Raw genomic sequence first — 20,713 nt, forward strand, 5'->3', positions numbered from 1 at the left:
TGCAAAGATTTCTGATACCTGTTTTCACTTTGTCATTATGGGGTATTGTGTGTAGATTGCTGAGGAATTTTTATTTATGCAATCAATTTTAGAATAAGACTGTAATGTAACAAAATGTGGAAAAAGTGGAAGGCACTGTATATACAAAAGTATGTGGACACTCCTTCAAATTAGTGGATTCGGCTATTTCAGCTACACCCATTGCTGACAAGTGTATGAAATCAAGCACACAGCCATGCAATTTCCATAGACAAACATTTGCCGTAGAATGGCCTTACTGAAGAGCTCAGTGACTTTCAACGTGGCACCGTCATAGGATGCCATCTTTCCAACAAGTCAGTTCGTACAGCTGCCCCGGTCAACTGTAAGTGCTGTTATTGTGGAGTGGAAACGTCTAGGAGCAACAACGGCTCAGCCGCGAAGTGATAGGCCACACAAGCTCACAGAATGGGCCCGCCGTGTGCTGAATCGCATAGCACGTAAAAATTGTCTGTCCTTGTTTGCATCACTCACTACCGAGTTCCAAACTGCCTCTGGAAGCAATGTCAGCACAATAATTCGTCGGGAGCTTCATGAAATGGGTTTCCAATGGCCGAGCAGCCGCAAACAAGCCTAAGAGCACCATGCGCAATGCCAACCATTAGACTCTGGAGCAGAGGAAACGTGTTCTCTGGAGTAATGAATCACGCTTCACCATCTGGCAGTCCGACAGACAAATCTGGGTTTGGCGGATGTCAGGAGAACGCTACCTTCCACAATGCATAGTGCCAACTGTAAAGTTTGGTGGATGAGGAATAATGGTCTGGGGCTATTTTTCATGGTTCAGGCTAGGCCCCTTAGTTCCAGTGAAGGGAAATCTTAACGCTACAGCATAAAATGACATTCTAGGACAATTCTGTGCTTCCAACTTGGTGACAAGTTTGGGGAAGGCCATTAACCATTTCAGCATGACAATGTCCATGTGCACAAAGCAAGGTCCATACAGAAATGGTTTGTTGAGATCGGTGTGGAATAACTTGACTGACCTGCACAGAGCCCTGACCTCAACCCCATCGAAAACCTTTGGCTCGTGGTTCTCACCCCTTTCCATAGACTTACCCAGTAATTATGACAACTTCCGGAGGACATCCTTCAACCTATCATAGCTCTTGTAGCAAGAACTGTCATGTTGTCCACCCAATCAAAGGATCAGATAATTAATCTAGTACTGAAAGCATACGCTACAGCTAGCTAGCACTGCAGTGCATAAACTCTGGTGAGTAGTTGACTCAAAGAGAGAGGAAGACAATAGTTGAACAGTTTTGAAGAAGTTAATTTATTCAAAAATGTAGGAGAAGCAAAAAAGAGAGAGAGAGAGAGATATTTATATTATATATGTTTTTTACTTTCACTTACTTAGCTTGCGAATGCAGCTAGCTAGTTTAGCCTACTCAAACACCCGGCTCAAACAGAGATGGATGCTATGTTACCTAGCTGGCTATGGCTATCCAACACTGGATAGCCATAGCCAAGTCAAGGTAAGCTTTTGGTTCTATTAATTTATTGCCACCGGGGCCCACCTAGCCTTTTTTTTGGTCCTAGCGAAGGGAAAAGGTGAGATGAGAGAGTGTAGATGTGAGAAGGAATTATCCAACGATCAAAGGACTCATGCTGTTTGTATGTGGCTGCTATGAAAGTAGGGGTGTGCCGACATGGCCATACTCATATTCGTAATCGTATCATAAATTGACAGTTGATAGTGTTTTAGTGTTTTAGTATGCCTAAATAGATGTTGGCAAAATACCTCCCTGCATGTTCTCATTGCAAAAGCTTTCAGCAAAGTCAGTGCTAGTAAGGGGGGGAAAAAGTCAAGTGTGAGTGTTAGTTCACCAAGTGTCAGGGTGCGAGGCTGTCTCTGAAAAACATATTTTTTTTAAGGTAATGATAATGAACTCAAAAGATGCCCAATGATTGAACAGAGCAGTAGCTGCATTTTTTTTTGTCTGGATCAAGTGCCATTCTGTGACTTTGGCTAATATGCCTTCTTGTTTTGCTGTGGTATCGTGATGGTACCGTGATACTAACCTGGTATCAGTATCAAAGTCAAAATTCTGGTATCGTTACAAAACCCTACTCAGTATAAGCCATGCTTGTGAGTTGATAGCCTTGTTGTAGCTGGCATTCTGTGTTGGCTAGGTCACCGTGGCTATGAGGATGCAGTAATAATGGGATGTAGATGAGAAGCTCTTGGTGCTCTGCCTGTCTGCCCAGTAACCAGGAATACATGGCAACACAGCACCTTTATGGAAATAGGACAGCTGCTCACTGAGTGGCTGGACATGGGTAGTCAACTTGCAGTACTGTAGGTGGAAAGGTGTGTGTGTGTGTGTGTGTGTGTGTGTGTGTGTGTGTGTGTGTGTGTGTGTAGGTGTGTGTGTGTGTGTGTGTGTGTGTGTGTGTGTGTGTGTGTGTGTGTGTGTGTGTGTGTGTGTGCGTGCGTGCGTGTGCGTGCGTGCGTGCGTGCGCATATGCGTGTGAGTTAGCGTACATGTTTGTGCTTTTCTCGAGGTGTGCATCAGCTTCTCTCTATTTTTCTCGCTCTCTCCTTATCTAACCTTTCATCTCTCTCTCCTTATCTAACTTATCCTCTCTCTCTCCTTATCTAACCTATCCTCTCTCTCTCTCCAGCTGGTGGCAGTGTACGAGGAGCAGGACCCTCACCATGGTGGCGATGGCACCAGTGCCAGCTCAACGGGCACACAGAGTCCTGACCCCTTCACTGCCGTCGCAGAGCTCAACTCCAGCAACATGTCCGCCTTCCAGCCCTACCAGACCAGCAGCGAGATAGAGGTCACCCCCTCCGCCCTGCGCAGCAGTAAGTGTCAGAGTAGTAGTACTTTAGTTTGTTACTGTGCCTTTAAGTGCTCTAGTGTGTCACAGCTATTGAAAACATTTATCTGGAAGAAAGAAGAGAGAAAGGAAACAGAAAATGACTCATGCATGACCCCTTCCAAATCTTGATCAATCAGTGACTCCAGAAGTTGCAATAAAGCCCTGAATAAATCTGTTTGTTATAGAGTTTTGTGAAGTTTTCTGTGTCCAGGGAGTGGCTTTGCGGTGAGCGAGACAGGCAGGTGGTATTGTCCAGGGGACTGTGGCTGCACCTTACACTCAATCATGCATGAGGATGGGGGAGAGACACACACCGGGTCTCTAATTAACACTGACAGATGAACCTGGGGGTCAACAGACACAGACACAGACACAGACACAGACACAGACACAGACACCTAGTACCAGAACATTTGCCACCATCCCTCCCTAAATCCATCCTTCAACTCCACTCTTTCCTACAGGTTGGACTTAGATACATGACACGCTGCTCAAGTTAGATATAAGAAGGCATCTTATAGTCTTATTTATTATAATTTAGAGGATTTTTGGACATTGTAACAGAGAGCAATAACAATAGGAAATGAATCAGCACGTGTTTGCAGACAGATATCTTCAAAGAAACATGGTATTTCGCTCTCCCTCCTTTTCCCCATCAAACACAAACCTCAGACACAAACCTCAAACAAACACAAACCTCAAACAGACACAAACACAAACCTCAAACAGACACAAACCTCAGACAAACACAAACCTCAAACAGACACAAACACAAACCTCAGACAGACACAAACAGAACTAATAGAGACAGATGCCTCCCATGTTACTGGGTCTCTCCTTTGAACCGGTGATGTTATTGTTGCTTCCACAACGCTATCTCACAGGTAGGTCGGGTACACAGCCCTCCGATGGGACTGCAGATTCTACCCTTCCTAGGTTTCTATGAGCCATTCAGTATTGGAGGACTCTCTTTCCCCCTACTGAAAGAGGTGTGTGTGTGTGTGTGTGTGTGTGTGTGTGTGTGTGTGTGTGTGTGTGTGTGTGTGTGTGTGTGTGTGTGTGTGTGTGTGTGTGTGTGTGTGTGTGTGTGTGTGTGTGTGTGTGTGTGTGTGTGTGTGTGTGTGTGTGTGTGTGTGTGTGTTTGTGAGTGTGTGTGTGTGTGTGTGTGTAAACTTCCAATTCTCACTACCATCGTTTTGGAATAATAGTACACCATCTTCCAACAATCATAGCAGCAGGTATCCTGTTTTAAAGTGAACACTTTACTATTGTGTTTTATTGACAAAGTAAAGGAAGGCCATGTACTGTTATACCTCATCGGTTTGTTGCCCATTCCACTTTAGTTGATACACCATTGAGCCATTGGACAACACCACGTCTCACCACTATAAAACATTGTCTGTGTTCCAAATGGCACCCTACTCCCTATACAGTGGACTCCTTTTGAAAAGTAGTGCACTATAAGAATAGAGTGCTATTTGGGTTGCAGCCAGTGTATACTATAGAGAACTAAAGCCACACTCATCCTCCCTCCCCTTCCTGTCTCACACATTTAAATGAGAGTGGTACACCAGCTACAAATTAGCTCTGGGACTAAGTTACAGAGTTTGCCCTCAATTGCCGAGTTGATTACCGTCTAAGATTGCACTTTCACTCTCATCCCCTGGTCCCATTGTGATAGATCAGTAATATACTGCACAACCTAATTAGACTCTGTGGATTGTTTGTGGTGAGAGAGTTTTTCTGTTTGCGTGTGTGTGTGTGTTCTGTTGTTATGCTTGTGTGTGTGTGTGTGTGATTGGCTGGACAGATGGACAAATGCAGAATGCAGACTGCGTCCCTTTAAGAGGAGCGAAGCAGCAAATTACAGGCGGCGATAACACAAATCAGACAGCAGAGTAGCACTGCCGGGTGGGCAGCTGTGCTGTGAAGCATAGAATTATGGGTATGTGAAATAATCATCTTCAGAATCGTATTGATTGTTTTTCTCCCCCTCGCTCCACCATCTCACCCACCTCGGCAGCTCGTTTTAGATTTCCAAGCCGAAGGAAGCCGCGGAGGTCAGACTGTTAATAATTGGCTTGGCGATGAGATGTAAATTGCAATAATGAATGTAATTTGCCTGGTAATTATATGGATGGAGGTCCATTTCACTTGCTGCACATTAAAGTATAATCCTGCGGATAGAAAAATCAAATGTAGCTATAAAACTGAAGAACGAAAACTAGCTTGGAATCATAATGAAAAATGTTCTTCACGTTGGGTTCTTTCAGCGTTGTTGTTGCTTGCTAAGATCTGTCAGTTGCATAAACTCTATCCAAATGAGTTGCGTAAACTCTATCTAGATGGGTTGCATAGACTCTACCTACATGGCTGGGTAGGTTACTTACTAAATATAATCTGTTACAGTTACTAGTTACCTGTCCAAAATTGTAATCAGTAATGTAACTTTTGGATTACCCAAACTCAGTAACGTAATCTGATTACTTTAATCATATTACTTTCTCTTTAAGAGGCATTAGAAGACAAAATTGATCCATCCAACACATTGGGTCTCTTTCATCATAGTGGTCTCTGACATCATAGTGGTCTCTGACTTGGGGTCTGACTCACTCAGGTGGAACAAACTTAAACTTGCACCTTTTTTCAATGCTGATAAAAGAATCATTGAGAAAATAGAAAGGTGTCATAATAAATGTTTTCACAAACATCCTTTCTGAATTTAAAGGTAATCCAAGAAGTAATCATCTAGTTTTTCAAAAGTATCTGTAATCTGATTACAATATGTTTGGCTGGTCACGTAACTGATTACAGCCCATTGTTTTCCAATATGATTACATGTAACCGATTACATGTAATCAGTTTCTCCCCAACCCTGTATCTAGATGAGTTGCATACTCCATCCACATGACTCCAGGGCCTGATGTTGAGGTATCAGTGGACTGGTTAGCAAAGATAGAGGTGGTGGAAGTGTGTTTAAACCCTGAGCTGAGGCCTTGCACAGAGGCTACAGAGCTGCAGTGGAAAGAGGGCAATGGTGGCATGGAGGACAGAGACACTCATTAGAGGTGCTGTACCCATGCCTCAGGTGCTGCACCCTGGGACACTGACTCCAATACTTGTCTTTCTCTGGAACTCCCTCCTGGACCTCTGCTCTGCCCTCATTATACAACATGCCTACCTACAGCACCTGCTGCTCTACCTCTATCAAACCCATATCTCATCACCCCATCCTGTTCAGAGGCAGCTGATGACACCTTTTGTGTGTAACGGAAAAACAAACCAACCAGCCACTTAGGTGGTACTTTTCTGCCGGCTATGCTGAAAGTGGAGTGCTCCCCCTTTGAGCATAGCCCCCATCCAACCCACTGCACATCAACCCACTGAAAGTGTAGAAACCTTGTTTTAAAACAAAACAACCACAACAGGAGATATGAGTGAACCCAGTGACACATTATGATTGGCCCCCTGCTCTCCTCTCTCCTGCTGGTTGTAAACCTGTTGCGATTCAGCCCACTCAGGGATATCTTCTGTTTGGCCACCAGTTGGGCAATCAGCAGGAGGGGAGCTGGTTCCATGGTTCCAGTCTGGTTGGTTGGCTGTTGGCTGGTGCATTCTACCCCTGCTTCTAATTGGTCAGGAATATGCCCCCACTGAATCACCGTGGTAATTACTTTATTCTTGCTATGTAACCACTGCAAAAAAAAATAAACATATATGTAAAAAAAATAAGTGCAATTGATGTGAAATGTGTGTAGAATGTACATTTAACAACAAAATAAAAAGCTGTAAAAACAAAGTTTATTTTTGTCCTCCGAAGACGGGGGTGGTGGATGCCATGGCACCCTATTCCCTATATAGGGCCCTGGTCAAAAGTAGTGCATTATATAGGCAATAGGGTGCAATTTGGGACGCTAACAATGTACTGTACAGCAACTCTGACAACAATAACAACAGCAGCAGGAACTCTATGCTGAATCATTGATCAGTGTCTGTGAATTTGAGTCTATATAGTTATGTCTTAGAAATAGGTTTTGAAAAAATTGAAGTCATCAACTGAAGTTGAAACTTAAAAATTTCAAAGATTTTCCATCACAGACTTGAACTTTTTGAGTTAATTTCTTTGGTCCCTCCCTCAGTACTCTCAGTGGGCTTGGTTGAAGTCCAGAAGCAGTGATTGCCCATTATAGATAAACTAACAGGGTTTGGTTTGAACTGCAAGCAGGTAGGGCTGATACTGGGCTCGGCTCTCTGATACTCATCTGTCTCTGGTCTGTACTCTCTCCATCTCTCTCTCCCCCTTTCACTCTTTCACTCCTTCGTTCTGGTCCAAAGGCTCTCTTCAATCTAGCACTTCAGTGGCAGGCGGCGTGATGCAATCTGCAAACAGATATCAGAGAAATCAGAGGGAGGTGATAATAGTGACAGTGTGTGTCTGATTGTCCCTCTCTGATGTGTGTGTGTGTGTGTCTGTGTCTGTGTGTGTGTGTGTGTGTGTGTGTGTATGTGTGTGTGTGTGTGTGTGTGTGTGTGTGTGTGTGTGTGTGTGTGTGTGTGTGTGTGTGTGTGTGTCCATCTCTCTGGACAGCCTTCCTTTATTGGCATCAACTCTCACTCCAAACTCCTCTGAACAAAGTTTGACCACTTTTTAAAAAATGGCTTATAAAATGCATGCTTTCTCCTTAACATTACACATATGCTTTTTGTAGTTAGTTACATACAGAATAACATAATTTCTGCATTCATTGAAATATGATTATAGGCCAACCAACTCTCCTGATGCATAGGTGATGTTCTCCAACAACCATACTCAGAGTACACTAACTTCCTAATGCATTCTCAAGCCCTATATTATTCAACAATATAGAGTAACAACTAGATAAGATTTACAGTGTCTAAGGCATAGTAGGCTACCCAATTGGCTTCAAAAGAGCACACACTAGAGAGGATTGGAATATGAGCTGGTATATTATAGAAATTATAACCATGATACATATCACTCTCAACTAAAGCTCTCCTCTCTTCTCTCTCTCTATCTCAGTTCTACAACCTGCCAATACACTCTATCTCAGTTCCACAACCTGCCAATACACTCTATCTCAGTTCTACAACCTGCCAACACAAAGGGTCTCTCTTTGCTCTTTCTCTGAACTGTCTTTGACTTTGAAGTGTCTTTGTCTGGCTGAGTTAATGTGGAATGTATTAGTTATGTCAACTCTTAATCACCTAGCGGGCTACATTAAAACCTCCCATGGCAAATGAAATGAGAGGGAGGAGAGGGGGGATAGCTGGCCTTTAAACACCACTGCTATCAAAGGAGAGGGGGTGTCGAGAGTCGTTGTAATGCAAGACTATTAGTCGTAAATCTATAAAACTGCCAACAATTTAATCTATAGCTTATTACTGCTAATTATTGTAACCGTTGACACTGTTAAATGGTTAAGAGACCGTTTTGGTAATGAAGTGTGAAGAGTGCACTCAGACTGGTAAGGAAAGTGCCCACTCATCACTAGTGGGTGAGTGTGTGGTTGTCTGTCTGTCTGTCTGTGTGTGTGTGTGTGTGTGTGTGTGTGTGTGTGTGTCTGTATTCTCAGCATAAGTGGGAGTGTTCGCTGCTTGTACTGTATCGTCAGAGTGGGGCCAGTTAGCAGCAGAGCAGTGCAGAGTTATAGGCTAGGATGCTCTCCCATGACTCTGAGAAAGGGGCAAATCTTAGCTGTTTCTTCCCACGCTCCAATAACCTACACTCTAACAGTCACGTCCCCACTTTGCACTTCTACATTGCCGTAGTTTACAGTGATCTGTGGCTCAGTGTAGACGGCTTTATAGCTTCTTGGTTGGACAGGAGCGGAGCTCTGCTGTTTGTTTGTGTCAGTGGTAATGTTACCCAGGAGCTCTACAGACACTAATGGGACAACTCATCACACACACACACACACACACACACACACACACACACACACACACACACACACACACACACACACACACACACACACACACACAGACACAGACACACACTAAGTTAATTCCGGGACGTTTCTTTAACTCCAGTGGACCACGGGAAGTGTGGGCTAGTCTGTTATGGTTGAGGGTGTTTGTTTTACAGCCTCTGGTCTGTGTGCGTGCTAGTGTTAACAGCCTCTGGTCTGTGTGCGTGCTAGTGTTAACAGCCTCTGGTCTGTGTGCGTGCTAGTGTTAACAGCCTCTGGTCTGTGTGCGTGCTAGTGTTAACAGCCTCTGGTCTGTGTGCGTGCTAGTGTTAACAGCCTCTGGTCTGTGTGCGTGCTAGTGTTAACAGCCTCTGGTCTGTGTGCGTGCTAGTGTTAACAGCCTCTGGTCTGTGTGTGTGCTAGTGTTAACAGCCTCTGATCTGTGTGCGTGCTAGTGTTAACAGCCTCTGGTCTGTGTGCATGCTAGTGTTTTACAGCCTCTGGTCTGTGTGCATGCTAGTGTTTTACAGCCTCTGGTCTGTGTGCGTGCTAGTGTTTTACAGCCTCTGGTCTGTGTGCGTGCTAGTGTTAACAGCCTCTGGTCTGTGTGCATGCTAGTGTTTTACAGCCTCTGGTCTGTGTGCGTGCTAGTGTTTTACAGCCTCTGATCTGTGTGCGTGCTAGTGTTTTACAGCCTCTGGTCTGTGTGCGTGCTAGTGTTAACAGCCTCTGGTCTGTGTGCGTGCTAGTGTTAACAGCCTCTGGTCTGTGTGTGTGCTAGTGTTAACAGCCTCTGGTCTGTGTGCATGCTAGTGTTTTACAGCCTCTGGTCTGTGTGCGTGCTAGTGTTAACAGCCTCTGGTCTGGTGTCATCCCAGCACTCAGTTGATACTAGACAAAGCCACTTAGGAGAATTATGTGACTCTCTCTGTCTAAAATATGTAATCTCCTCCCCCTTTTGACCCCTCTCAGGGTACTTAATGTACACTTGTTTACATCCATGTCACTTAAAGATAAAATACTACTGATGGCTTTATGGTTAAGAAAACACTCAGAAACATAGCTCAAGATAGAGACTCGTGAACACTGATAGACATAGCTGATAAAATACTAATAGCTTTATAGCTAAGAAAACACCCAAAACAACCCAAGCTAAACAACCATAATCTCTTAGCTAAAGTGAACGGTTGTTATTTATTAACCCTTTTTGTATTTAAGTAGATTTATGTACATAGGGTGAATTAATGTAAATTCCTTCTTGACACATTTGTTTTTTACTTCACAATGTTATGTGTGTGTGCCATACCTCACCAACACTGTCTAAACTGCAGCAAATGTATTCAGCCCTCACTGTATTTAAATTAATAAATAAATACAAAATAAATGATTCAAGTCTGATTCACACCAGAGAATAAAACAAAGCAAAGGCCTTGTGTCTGTCTATCCTCCCTTCATGTCTATGCTGAGTCCCAAATAGCACCCTATTCTCTATTTATTGCACTACTTTTTACCAGGGCCCATAGGGCTCTGGGCAAAATTTGTGCACTAAATAGGGAATATTGTGCCATTTGGGATGAAGCCTTTGATAAAAGATTATGTGCTATCATTAACAATGTCACCAAGTCCTCCATACGAGTAGGGCTGATATTTTTCAACCCCCTAATTCAAAGAGTGACTACAAAGCACAGGGCTTTTCATGTTGCAGTGCTTTGTGAATGCAAAACGAAGAGCCGATAAAATCCATATGTTTTGATGTCATTCCCCGTGGTTTGTCACACACACACACACACACACACACACACACACACACACACACACACTTACCCACCCACCTACACAGTTAGCTCACTGTACTCACTAACACAATGTACTGCACTGTCAATTCCACTTCATGTCAGTGACACATAAACTTTGACTTATTGTAGTTGTTCTAAAGTATCTTTTTGGTTTTTTTTCCCCCTCTCCATTGGTCTGGACAGAGCATCTTAACTAGGGATTACTGTTCTCAGACCTTTCATTAGAACCACAATGAGTAGTGAATAGATTGTTCCAACCTCCATCTTATTTCCCATCTGGATGTGTTCTAATCGGCCCTGTAGGAAATTAGCCTCCTGCTGACAACTGGAACCACTCTCTCTCTCTCTCTCTCTCTCTCTCTCTCTCTCACACACACACACACACACACACACACACACACACACACACACACACACACACACACACACACACACACACACACACACACACACACACACACACACACACACACACACACACACAACTCCTTCTGCTTGAATGCCTCTCATCCTAAGCCAATATAGTGGGCTGAAAACCCAATTAAAATGACTTATTAGCCTTTAAGTTGCCTCAGACATGAATAGAAATGTTCCATTTGCATGATGTGTGGTGTGTGCTTCATCTTCAGACAGGGGACCTCTCTCTCTCTCTCTCTCTCTCTCTCTCTCTCTCTCTCTCTCTCTCTCTCTCTCTCTCTCTCTCTCTCTCTCTCTCTCTCTCTTTCTCTCTTTCTTTCTTTCTCTCTCTCTATCTCTTTCTCTCCCTCTGTGTCTCTCTCTCTCTCTCTCTCTCTCTCTCTCTCTCTCTCTCTCTCTCTCTCTCTCTCTCTCTCTTTCTTTTCTCTCTCTCTGTGAAGGATAGGCTGCGTTGGTGGAGTAAAGTGCACCAATTTGTCAGATGTGAGAGGTGCTCAGGTGATGGGGCAATCAACCCCAATGAGGCGCACCCCACTTCACACATTTGGGCTCTCTCCCTTCCCCTTCATTGTTCAATGACACTGTGACCTCTGTAGGGGTTATTTACATCCGGGGCGTCGAGGGGTCACAGCCAGCTCAAGGGCAATGAGGTTCCTCAATAGGCTGTTCTCCTGAGGGTTCTGATTTGGCAGATTTGTGTCTCCGGTCTCTTTGTCTCATGACACTCTTCACCCTCATCCTCCCCCTGTTTTTGTCCTCTTCCTCTCCCCCTATCCTACCTCATTGAGTTCCAGCGGGATTGAAGTACCTGTGAAGTTGTTTTTTGCAGGGGGCTTCAAAGAGGGATAGAGGTAGGTAGAGAGAGTAGGCCTCCCGAGTGGCGAAGTGGTCTAAGGCACTGCATTGCAGTGCTAGCTGTGTCACTAGAGATCCTGGTTCGAATCCAGGCTCTGTCGTAGCCGGCCGCGACCGGGAGACCCATGGGGCGGCGCATAATTGGCCCTGCGTCGTCCAGGGTAGGGGAGGGAATGGCCGGCAGGGATGTAGCTCAGTTGGTAGAGCATGGTGTTTGCAACGCCAGGGTTGTGGGTTCAATTCCCACGGGGGGCCAGTATGAAAAATAAAAGAATGTATGCACTCACTAACTGTAAGTCGCTCTGGATAAGAGTGTCTGCTAAATGACTAAAACATTTTTTTTTTTAAGACAGAAAAGGCATAGTGGAGAGATGGAAAGAAAGACGAAAGAAAGAAAGAAAGAAAGAAAAAAAGTTGGTGACACAGTATTGGGAGTGATGAGGAGACAAAGCTACAGTATTTGAGAGTACATTTCAACATGATTTACGTAGCTTGAAAGTTAGTTGTTATCTTGGCTTGGAACTCACTAAGTTAGAGGGAGTTATTATCTTGGCTTGGCAATACTACTGTTGCTAGGCTACATGCTCTTGGCTGCTCCATTCACTCTGCAGAAGAGCTGAGTCCTGGTTATCATCAACTCTATAGACATATCTACAGAGATACAATCAGCCCCATAGAGCTGTGTGGAAAACTGGACTAACACGCCAGTTATAGAGTTGCTTTTTTTGGCCAGGAATCACACGTTTGATCTTGAGAAAACAGCTTCATATAATCTGTGAGTGTTGTTATGTTTCTCATCCAGGCCCATCTGTAAGCCTCCAGACATGGGCTCTGCGGCCAATCTGGACATTAAGGGCTAATTGATTTGACAATGTGCAGGGCTGTAACGAACAGAGCTCCCTGTGTAAGGAGTTTAGCCAAATGTTTAGAAACCACACATCACTCATTTGGCTTTGGAAGGATTTCTGGAATGCATGAACATAGAGGCTCACACAGCTCAAAAAAAGTATTATGTACACTACCGTTCAAAAGTTTGGGGTCACTTAGAAGTGTCCTTGTTTTCGAAAGAATAGCAATTTAGTTGTCCTTTAAATAACATCAACTTGATCAGAAATACAGTGTAGACATTGTTAATGTTGTAAATGGCTATTGTAGCTGGAAACTGCAGATTTTCTAAGGAATATCTACATATGCGTACAGAGGCCCATTATCAGCAACCATCAGTCCTGTGTTCCAATGGCACGTTATGTTTGCTAATCCAAGTTTATCATTTTAAAAGGCTAATTGATCATTAGAAAACCATTTTGCAATTATGTTGTGCTGATTAAAGAAGCAATACAACGGGCCTCCTTGAGACTATTTGAGTATCTGGAGCATCAGCAATTGTGGGTTCGATTACAGGCTCAAAATGGCCAGAAACAAATAACTTTCTTCTGAAACTTGTCAGTCTATTCTTGTTCTGAGAAATGAAGGCTGTTCCATGCGAGAAATTGCCAAGAAACTGAAGATCTTGTACAACGCTGTGTACTACTCCCTTCACAGAACAGCGCAAACTGGCTCTAACCAGAATAGAAAGAGGAGTGGGAGGCCCCGGTGCACAACTGAGCAAGAGGACAAATATATTAGTGTCTAGTTTGAGAAACAGACGCCTCGCAGGTCCTCAACTAGCAGCTTCATTAAATAGTACCCGCAAAACACCAGTCTCAACTTCAACATTGAAGAGGTGACTCCGGGATGCTGACCTTCTAGGCAGAGTTGCAAAGAAAAAACCATATCTCAGACTGGCCAATAAAAAGAAAAGATTAAGATGGGCAAAATAACACAGACACTGGACAGAGAAAGATTGGGAAAAAGTGTTATGGACAGACAAATTGAAGTTTGAGGTGTTCAGATCACAAAGAAGACCAAATGAAAAGATGCTGAAGAAGTGCTTGATGCCATCTGTCAAGCATGGTGGAGGCAATGTGATGGTCTGGGGGTGCTTTGGTGTTGGTAAAGTGGGAGATTTGTACAGGGTAAAAAGGATCTTGAAGAAGGAAGGCTATCACTCCATTTTGCAATGCCATGCCATACCCTGTGGACGGTGCTTGATTGAAGCCAATTTCCTCCTACAACGGGACAATGACCCAAAGCACAGCTCCAAATTATGCAATAACTATTTAGGGAAGAAGCAGTCCGCTGGTATTCTGTCTATAATGGAGTGGCCAGCACAGTCACCGGATCTCAACCCTATTGAGCTGTTGTGGGAGCAGCTTGACGGTATGGTATGTAAGAAGAGCCCATCAAGCCAATCCAACTTGTGGGAGGTGCTTCAGGAAGCATGGGGTGAAATCTCTTCAGATTACCTCAACAAATTGACAACTAGAATGCCAAATGTCTGCAGGGATGTAATTGCTGCAAATGGAGGATTATTTGACGAAAGCAAAGGACACAATTATTATTTCTATTAAAAATCATTATTTCTAACCTTGTCAATGACTACATTTCCTATTCATTTTGCTATATTTCGTATTCAAACTCATTTAATGTATGTTTTCATGGACATTTCTAAGTGACCCCAAACTTTTGAGCGGTAGTGTATGTGTTGTAAATTAATTTAGTCATATTGTGGTCAGTTCTTTAAAGCTGGAATCCTTAATGGTGAAACTGCCATGTCCGTTTGTGATATTACTGCAACAAAGAAGTTACTGCAATCAGCAAACACGGTTTGCACATACACACAGGAAATGTATGTACGTGCAAACAGGAGGAAATGTACATACAGTGAGGGAAAAAAATATTTGATCCCCTGCTGATTTTGTACGTTTGCCCACTGACAAAGACATGATCAGTCTATACTTTTAATGGTAGGTTTATTTGAACAGTGAGAGACAGAATAACAACAAATACATCCAGAAAAATGCATGTCAAAAATGTTATCAATTGATTTGCATTTTAATGAGGGAAATAAGTATTTGACCCCTCTGCAAAACATTACTTAGTACTTGGTGGCAAAACCCTTGTTGGCAATCACAGAGGTCAGACGTTTCTTGTAGTTGGCCACCACGTTTGCACACATCTCAGGAGGGATTTTGTCCCACTCCTCTTTGCAGATCTTCTCCAAGTCATTAAGGTTTCGAGGCTGACGTTTGGCAACTCGAACCTTCATCTCCCTCCACAGATTTTCTATGGGATTAAGATCTGGAGACTGGCTAGGCCTCTCCAGGACTTTAATGTGCTTCTTCTTGAGCCACTCATTTGTTGCCTTGGCCATGTGTTTTGGGTCATTGTCATGCTGGAATAGCCATCCACGACCCATTTTCAATGCCCTGGTTAAGGGAAGGAGGTTCTCACCCAAGATTTGACGGTCCCTTTGATGCGGTGAAGTTGTCCTGTCCCCTTAGCAGAAACACACCCCCAAAGCATAATGTTTCCACCTCCATGTTTGATGGTGGGGATGGTGTTCTTGGGGTCATAGGCAGCATTCCTTCTCCTCCAAACACGGCGAGTTGAGTTGATGCCAAAGAGCACCATTTTGGTCTCATCTGACCACAACACTTTCACCCAGTTCTCTTCTGAATTTCAGATTTCAGACTTCAGACTTCAGACGGGCCTGAATATGTGCTTACTTGAGCAGGGGGACCTTGCGGGTACTGCAGGATTTCAGTCCTTCACGGCGTAGTGTGTTACCAATTGTTTTCTTGGTGACTATGGTCCCAGCTGCCTTGAGATCATTGACAAGATCCTCCCGTGTAGTTCTGGGCTGATTCCTCACCGTTCTCATGATCATTGCAACTCCACGAGGTGAGATCTTGCATGGAGCCCCAGGCAGAGGGAGATTGACAGTTATTTTGTGTTTCTTCCATTTGCGAATAATCGCACCAACTGTTGTCACCTTCTCACCAAGCTGCTTGGCGATGGTCTTATAGCCCATTCCAGCCTTGTGTAGGTCTACAATCTTGTCCCTGACATCCTTGGAGAGCTCTTTGGTCTTGGCCATGGTGGAGAGTTTGGAATCTGATTGATTGATTGCTTCTGTGGACAGGTGTCTTTTATACAGGTAACAAGCTGAGATTAGGAGCACTCCCTTTAAGAGTGTGCTCCTAATCTCAGCTCGTTACCTGTATAAAAGACACCTGGGAGCCAGAAATCTTTCTGATTGAGAGGGGGTCAAATACTTATTTCCCTCATGTCACGTCCTGACTCAGGGGACGCTTATATGTTGAGTCGGGGTGTGTATATTTCTTGTTGTGCCTTTTCTATGTATAGGATCTAGTATGTCTAGTTCTATGTTGGCCGGTGTGGTTCCCAATCAGAGGCAGCTGTCACTCGTTGTCTCTGATTGGGGACCATACTTAGGCAGCCTATTGGCACTGTCTTGTTGTGGGATCTTGTTCCGTGTAATGTATGTTGTGTGTGCTACCTTGGACTTCACGTTTCGTTTTCGTTTGTTATTTTCGTCGTGTGTTTATCAGTTCAATAAACATGTACGCATATCACGCTGCACCTTGGTCTGACCCGTCCTTCAACGAACGTGACACCTCATTAAAATGCAAATCAATTTATAACATTTTTGACATGCGTTTTTCTAGATTTTGTTGTTGTTATTATGTTTCTCACTGTTCAAATAAACCTACCATTAAAATTATAGACTGATAATTTCTTTGTCAGTGGGCAAACTTAAAAAATTAGCAGGGGATCAAATACTTTTTTCCCTCACTGTATATATATATTTTTTCCCCATGTTGCGCGACGCTCCTTAACAAAGGAAAAAACAGCAGTGGGGCAGACAGGGGCACCATGTTCCCTACTGTACATTCCATCTTTAATAAACTAAATGTTTTGCAGAGGGACGTGGGAATGACATCCAAACAGAACAAACACACAAATGACCCAATGACTCACAGCAGAGTCTCTGCCATAACCTGCTCCTAGATATGTTTGTGCTGAATAAACAATGACCATAGGAGTTCAGATCTCTACATTGCCTTGTGTTGATGACTCATAGTCCCAAATCAAATGTTACCCTCATGGTACCGGATGTATGCTTTCATGCCCAGGTGGGACATCGCCAACATTAGCCAGAGGATCTAATATCTAACCGTACGAAACCCTCACAGCATCCTCGGCCTTGCCTTGATGTGTCAAATAAAAACCTCATGCATTCTTCTATCGCACGGCGTGACAGATCGAGGTGATGTCTATATCCAAAACATAATTTCCAGGGATCATAATAACATCTGGTTCTTTTGATTCAATACATACATTCCGCAAACCATAGCATATCCCCTATAGTGCTGCTGACCCTAGTGGTTTCTTGGCTTTGGCTCTCTGCCCTTCCTCTCTTCCTCTCTTTCTTTGTCACCTGTTTTGAAGTCTTTTATGATCCGTCTTGTCCTCTTCGATACCTTCATCCTTCAATCTCTCCATCTCCCCATCAATCTCTGATCTCTATTTCACCTGCATAGTGTGTGTGCGTGTGAGGAGCACATCCTGGGTATATTTGCACATCCTGGGTTAGAAGGGTCCACGTGGCTCCATACAGATAGCTTTAATCAGACGTGAAGCAGACAATTCAATAGACAATTTAGTCCTCAGAGAAAAAAAAACCCTATCATCTTAGGCCTCTCAGAAAGACCAGGTTGCATTACAAACACCCTATTCCCTATATAGTGGACTACTTTTGACCAGAGCCCTATGGGCCCAGATGAAAGTAATGCACTAAATAGGGTATAGAGAATAGGGCAACACATTTCTTTGATTATTTTCTTTCCCCTCCCAGTAAACATATGGTTGGTTGGAGAAATTAGTTTTGAATTTGCTGTTCTGTTTTCCTTCTGGAAAGCAGTGTTTTTCCCCCCAGAGCTGTTAGGGTAGCTCAGTGTGAAAATAAATATTGCTTTTTTGGTAATGTCTGTGATCTGATATTTGTGTGTGCTGTCTGGCTCTATTAGCCACAGCTTTGGTGCAATAACAAATATGTCTGGAAGATGTCTGCATTGGTGCATAGAAATTACTGTCTTTGCAGGGGTGGTGACACTGCTACATGGACAACCATATAGTTTTCCCGTCTTGCTAGCTCACTTGCTAACACATGGGTCAACTTGAACTGGGTGTGCTAATGATAACCCAGCCATTTGATCAGATGTTCAGGAGTCTTATGGCTTGGGGGTAGAAGCTGTTTGGACCTAGACTTGGTGCTCCGGTACCGCTTTTTATGGCCTTCCTCTGACACCGCCTGGTATAGAGGTCCTGGATGGCAGGAAGCTTGGCCCCAGTGATGTACTGTACACACTACAGTACACACTACCCTCTGGAGTGCCTTGCGGTCGGAGGCCGAGCAGTTGCCATACCAGGCAGTGATGCAACCAGAATGCTCTCGATGGTGCAGCTCTATGAGTGCAACTTTTTGAGGATCTGAGGACCCATGTAAAATATTTTCAGTCTCCTGAGGGGGAATAGGTTTTGTCATGCCCTCTTCACAACTGTCTTGGTGTGTTTGGACCATGTTATTTTGTTGGTGATGTGGACACCAAGGAACTTGAAGCTCTCAACCTGCTCCACTACAGCCCCGTCGATGAGAATGGGGGCGTGCTCGGTCCTCCTTTTCCTGTAGTCCACAATCATCTCCTTTGCCTTGATCACGTTGAGGGAGAGGTTGTTATCCTGGCATTACATAGCCTGGTCTCTGACCTCCTCCCTATAGGCTGTCTCATCGTTGTCGGTGATCAGGCCTACCACTGTTGTGTAGTCGGCAAACTTAATGATGGTGTTAGAGTCATGCCTGGCCATGCAGTCATGGGTTAACAGGGAGTACAGGAGGGGACAGAGCACTCACCCCTGAGGGGCCCCCGTGTTGAGGATCAGCGTGGCATATGTGTTGTTACCTACCCTTACCACCTGGGGGTTGCCCGTCAGGAAGTCCAGGATCCAGTTGCAGAGGGAGGTGTTTAGTCCCATGGTCCTTAGCATTGTGATGAGCTTTGAGGGCACTATGGTGTTGAACACTGAGCTGTAGTCAATGAATAGCATTGTCACGTAGGTTTTCCTTTTGTCCAGGTGAGAAAGGGCAGTGTGGAGTGCAATAGAGATTGAATCATCTGTGGATCTGTTGGGGCGGTATGCAAATCGGAGTGGGTCTAGTGTTTCTGGGATAATGGTGTTGATCTGAGCCATGACCAGCCTTTCAAAGCACTTCATGGCTACAGACGTGAGTGCAACGGGTCTGTAGTCATTTAGGCAGGTTATCTTAGTGTTCTTGGGCACAGGGACTATTTTGGTTGGCTTGAAACATGTTGGTATTACAGACTCAGTCAGGGACAGGTTGAAAATATCAGTGAAGACACTTGCCTGTTGGTCAGCACATTCTCGGCGTACACGTCCTGGTAATCCGTCTGGCCCTGCGGCCTTGTGAATGTTGACTTGTTTAAAGGTCTTACTCACATCGGCTTCGGAGAGCGTGATCACACAGTCGTCCGGAACAGCTGTTGCTCTCATGCATACTTCAGTATTGCTTGCCTCGAAGCGAGCATAGAAGTAATTTAGCTTGTCTGGTAGGCTCGTGTCACTGGGCAGCTCGCGGCTGTGCTTCCCTTTGTAGTCTGTAATAGTTTGCAAGCCCTGCCACATTCGACGAGCATTGGAGCCGGTGTAGTACAATTCAATCTTAGTCCTGTATTGACACTTTGCCTGTTTGATTGTCGTCGGAGGGCATAGCGGGATTTCTTATAAGCGTCCGGATTAGTGTCCCGCTCCTTGAAAGCGGCAGCTCTAGCCTTTAGCTCAGTGTGGATGTTGCCTGGCTTCTGGTTGGGGTATGTACGTACGGTCACTGTGGGGACGACGTCATCGATGTACTTATTGATGAAGCCAGTGACTGATGTGGTGTACTCCTCAATGCCATTGGAAGAATCCCAGAACATATTCCAGTCTGTGGAAAACAGTCCTGTAGCTTAGCATCAGCATCATCTGACCACTTCTTTATTTACCGAGTCACTGGTGCTTCCTGCTTTTGTTTTTGCTTGTATGCAGGAATCAGAAGGATAGAATTATGGTCAGATTTGCCAAATGGAGGGCGAGGGAGAGCTTTGGACACATCTCTGTGTGTGGAGGAAAGGTGGTCTAGAGTTTGTTTTCCCCTCTGGTTGCACATTTAACATTGTGGTAGAAATGTGGTAAAATGGATTTAAGTTTCCCTGCATTAAAGTCCCCGGCCACTAGGAGCGCCACCTATGGATTAGCGTTTTCCTGTTTGCTTATGGCATATACAGCTCATTGAGTGTGGTCTTAGCACTAGCACTGGTTTGTGGTGGTAAATAGACCGCTACGAAAAATATACATGAAAACCCTCGGTAAATAGTATGGTCTACAGCTTGTCATGAGATTCTCTACCTCAGGCAAGCAAAACCTTGAGACTTCCTTAATATTAGATTTTGTGCACCAGCTGTTGTTTACAAATATATACAGACCGCCACCCCGTTGGTAGGATATTCGTGATCGTAGCTCGTCTATTTTGTTATCCACTGATTGTACATTGGCTAATAGGACTGATAGTATATGCAGATTACCCACTCACCGTCGGATCCTTACAAGGCACCCCGACCTACTTCCCCGATATCTCCATCTCTTTCTCCTGCGAATGATGGGGATTTGGACCTTGTCGGGTGTCTGAAGTAAATCCTTCACGTCCGACTCGTTAAATAAAAAATATTTGTCCAGTACGAGGTGAGTAATCGCTGTCCTGATATCCAGAAGCTCTTTTCGGTGATAAGAGACGGTGGCAGAAACATTGTGTACAAAATAAGTTACTAATAACGCAAAAAAACACAGACAATAGCACAATTGCTTAGGAGCCCAGTAAAA

The 20,713-nt window shown here is 44.2% G+C and overlaps 1 protein-coding gene across 2 annotated transcripts in view; it reads left to right on the top strand.

Annotated features, from left to right (window-relative positions):
* LOC121549961 (partitioning defective 3 homolog) overlaps positions 1-20,713 on the top strand; it is a 439,443-nt gene that overhangs the window by 186,772 nt on the left and 231,958 nt on the right. For both annotated transcript variants that reach the window (XM_045206775.1, XM_045206776.1), the window contains exon 3: positions 2,668-2,854. In XM_045206775.1, coding sequence (XP_045062710.1) covers positions 2,668-2,854 — 187 coding nt within the window. The remainder of the gene's footprint in view (positions 1-2,667; positions 2,855-20,713) is intronic.

This window comes from Coregonus clupeaformis, chromosome 23 (genome assembly GCF_020615455.1).
Source record: "Coregonus clupeaformis isolate EN_2021a chromosome 23, ASM2061545v1, whole genome shotgun sequence".
NCBI lineage: Eukaryota > Metazoa > Chordata > Actinopteri > Salmoniformes > Salmonidae > Coregonus > Coregonus clupeaformis.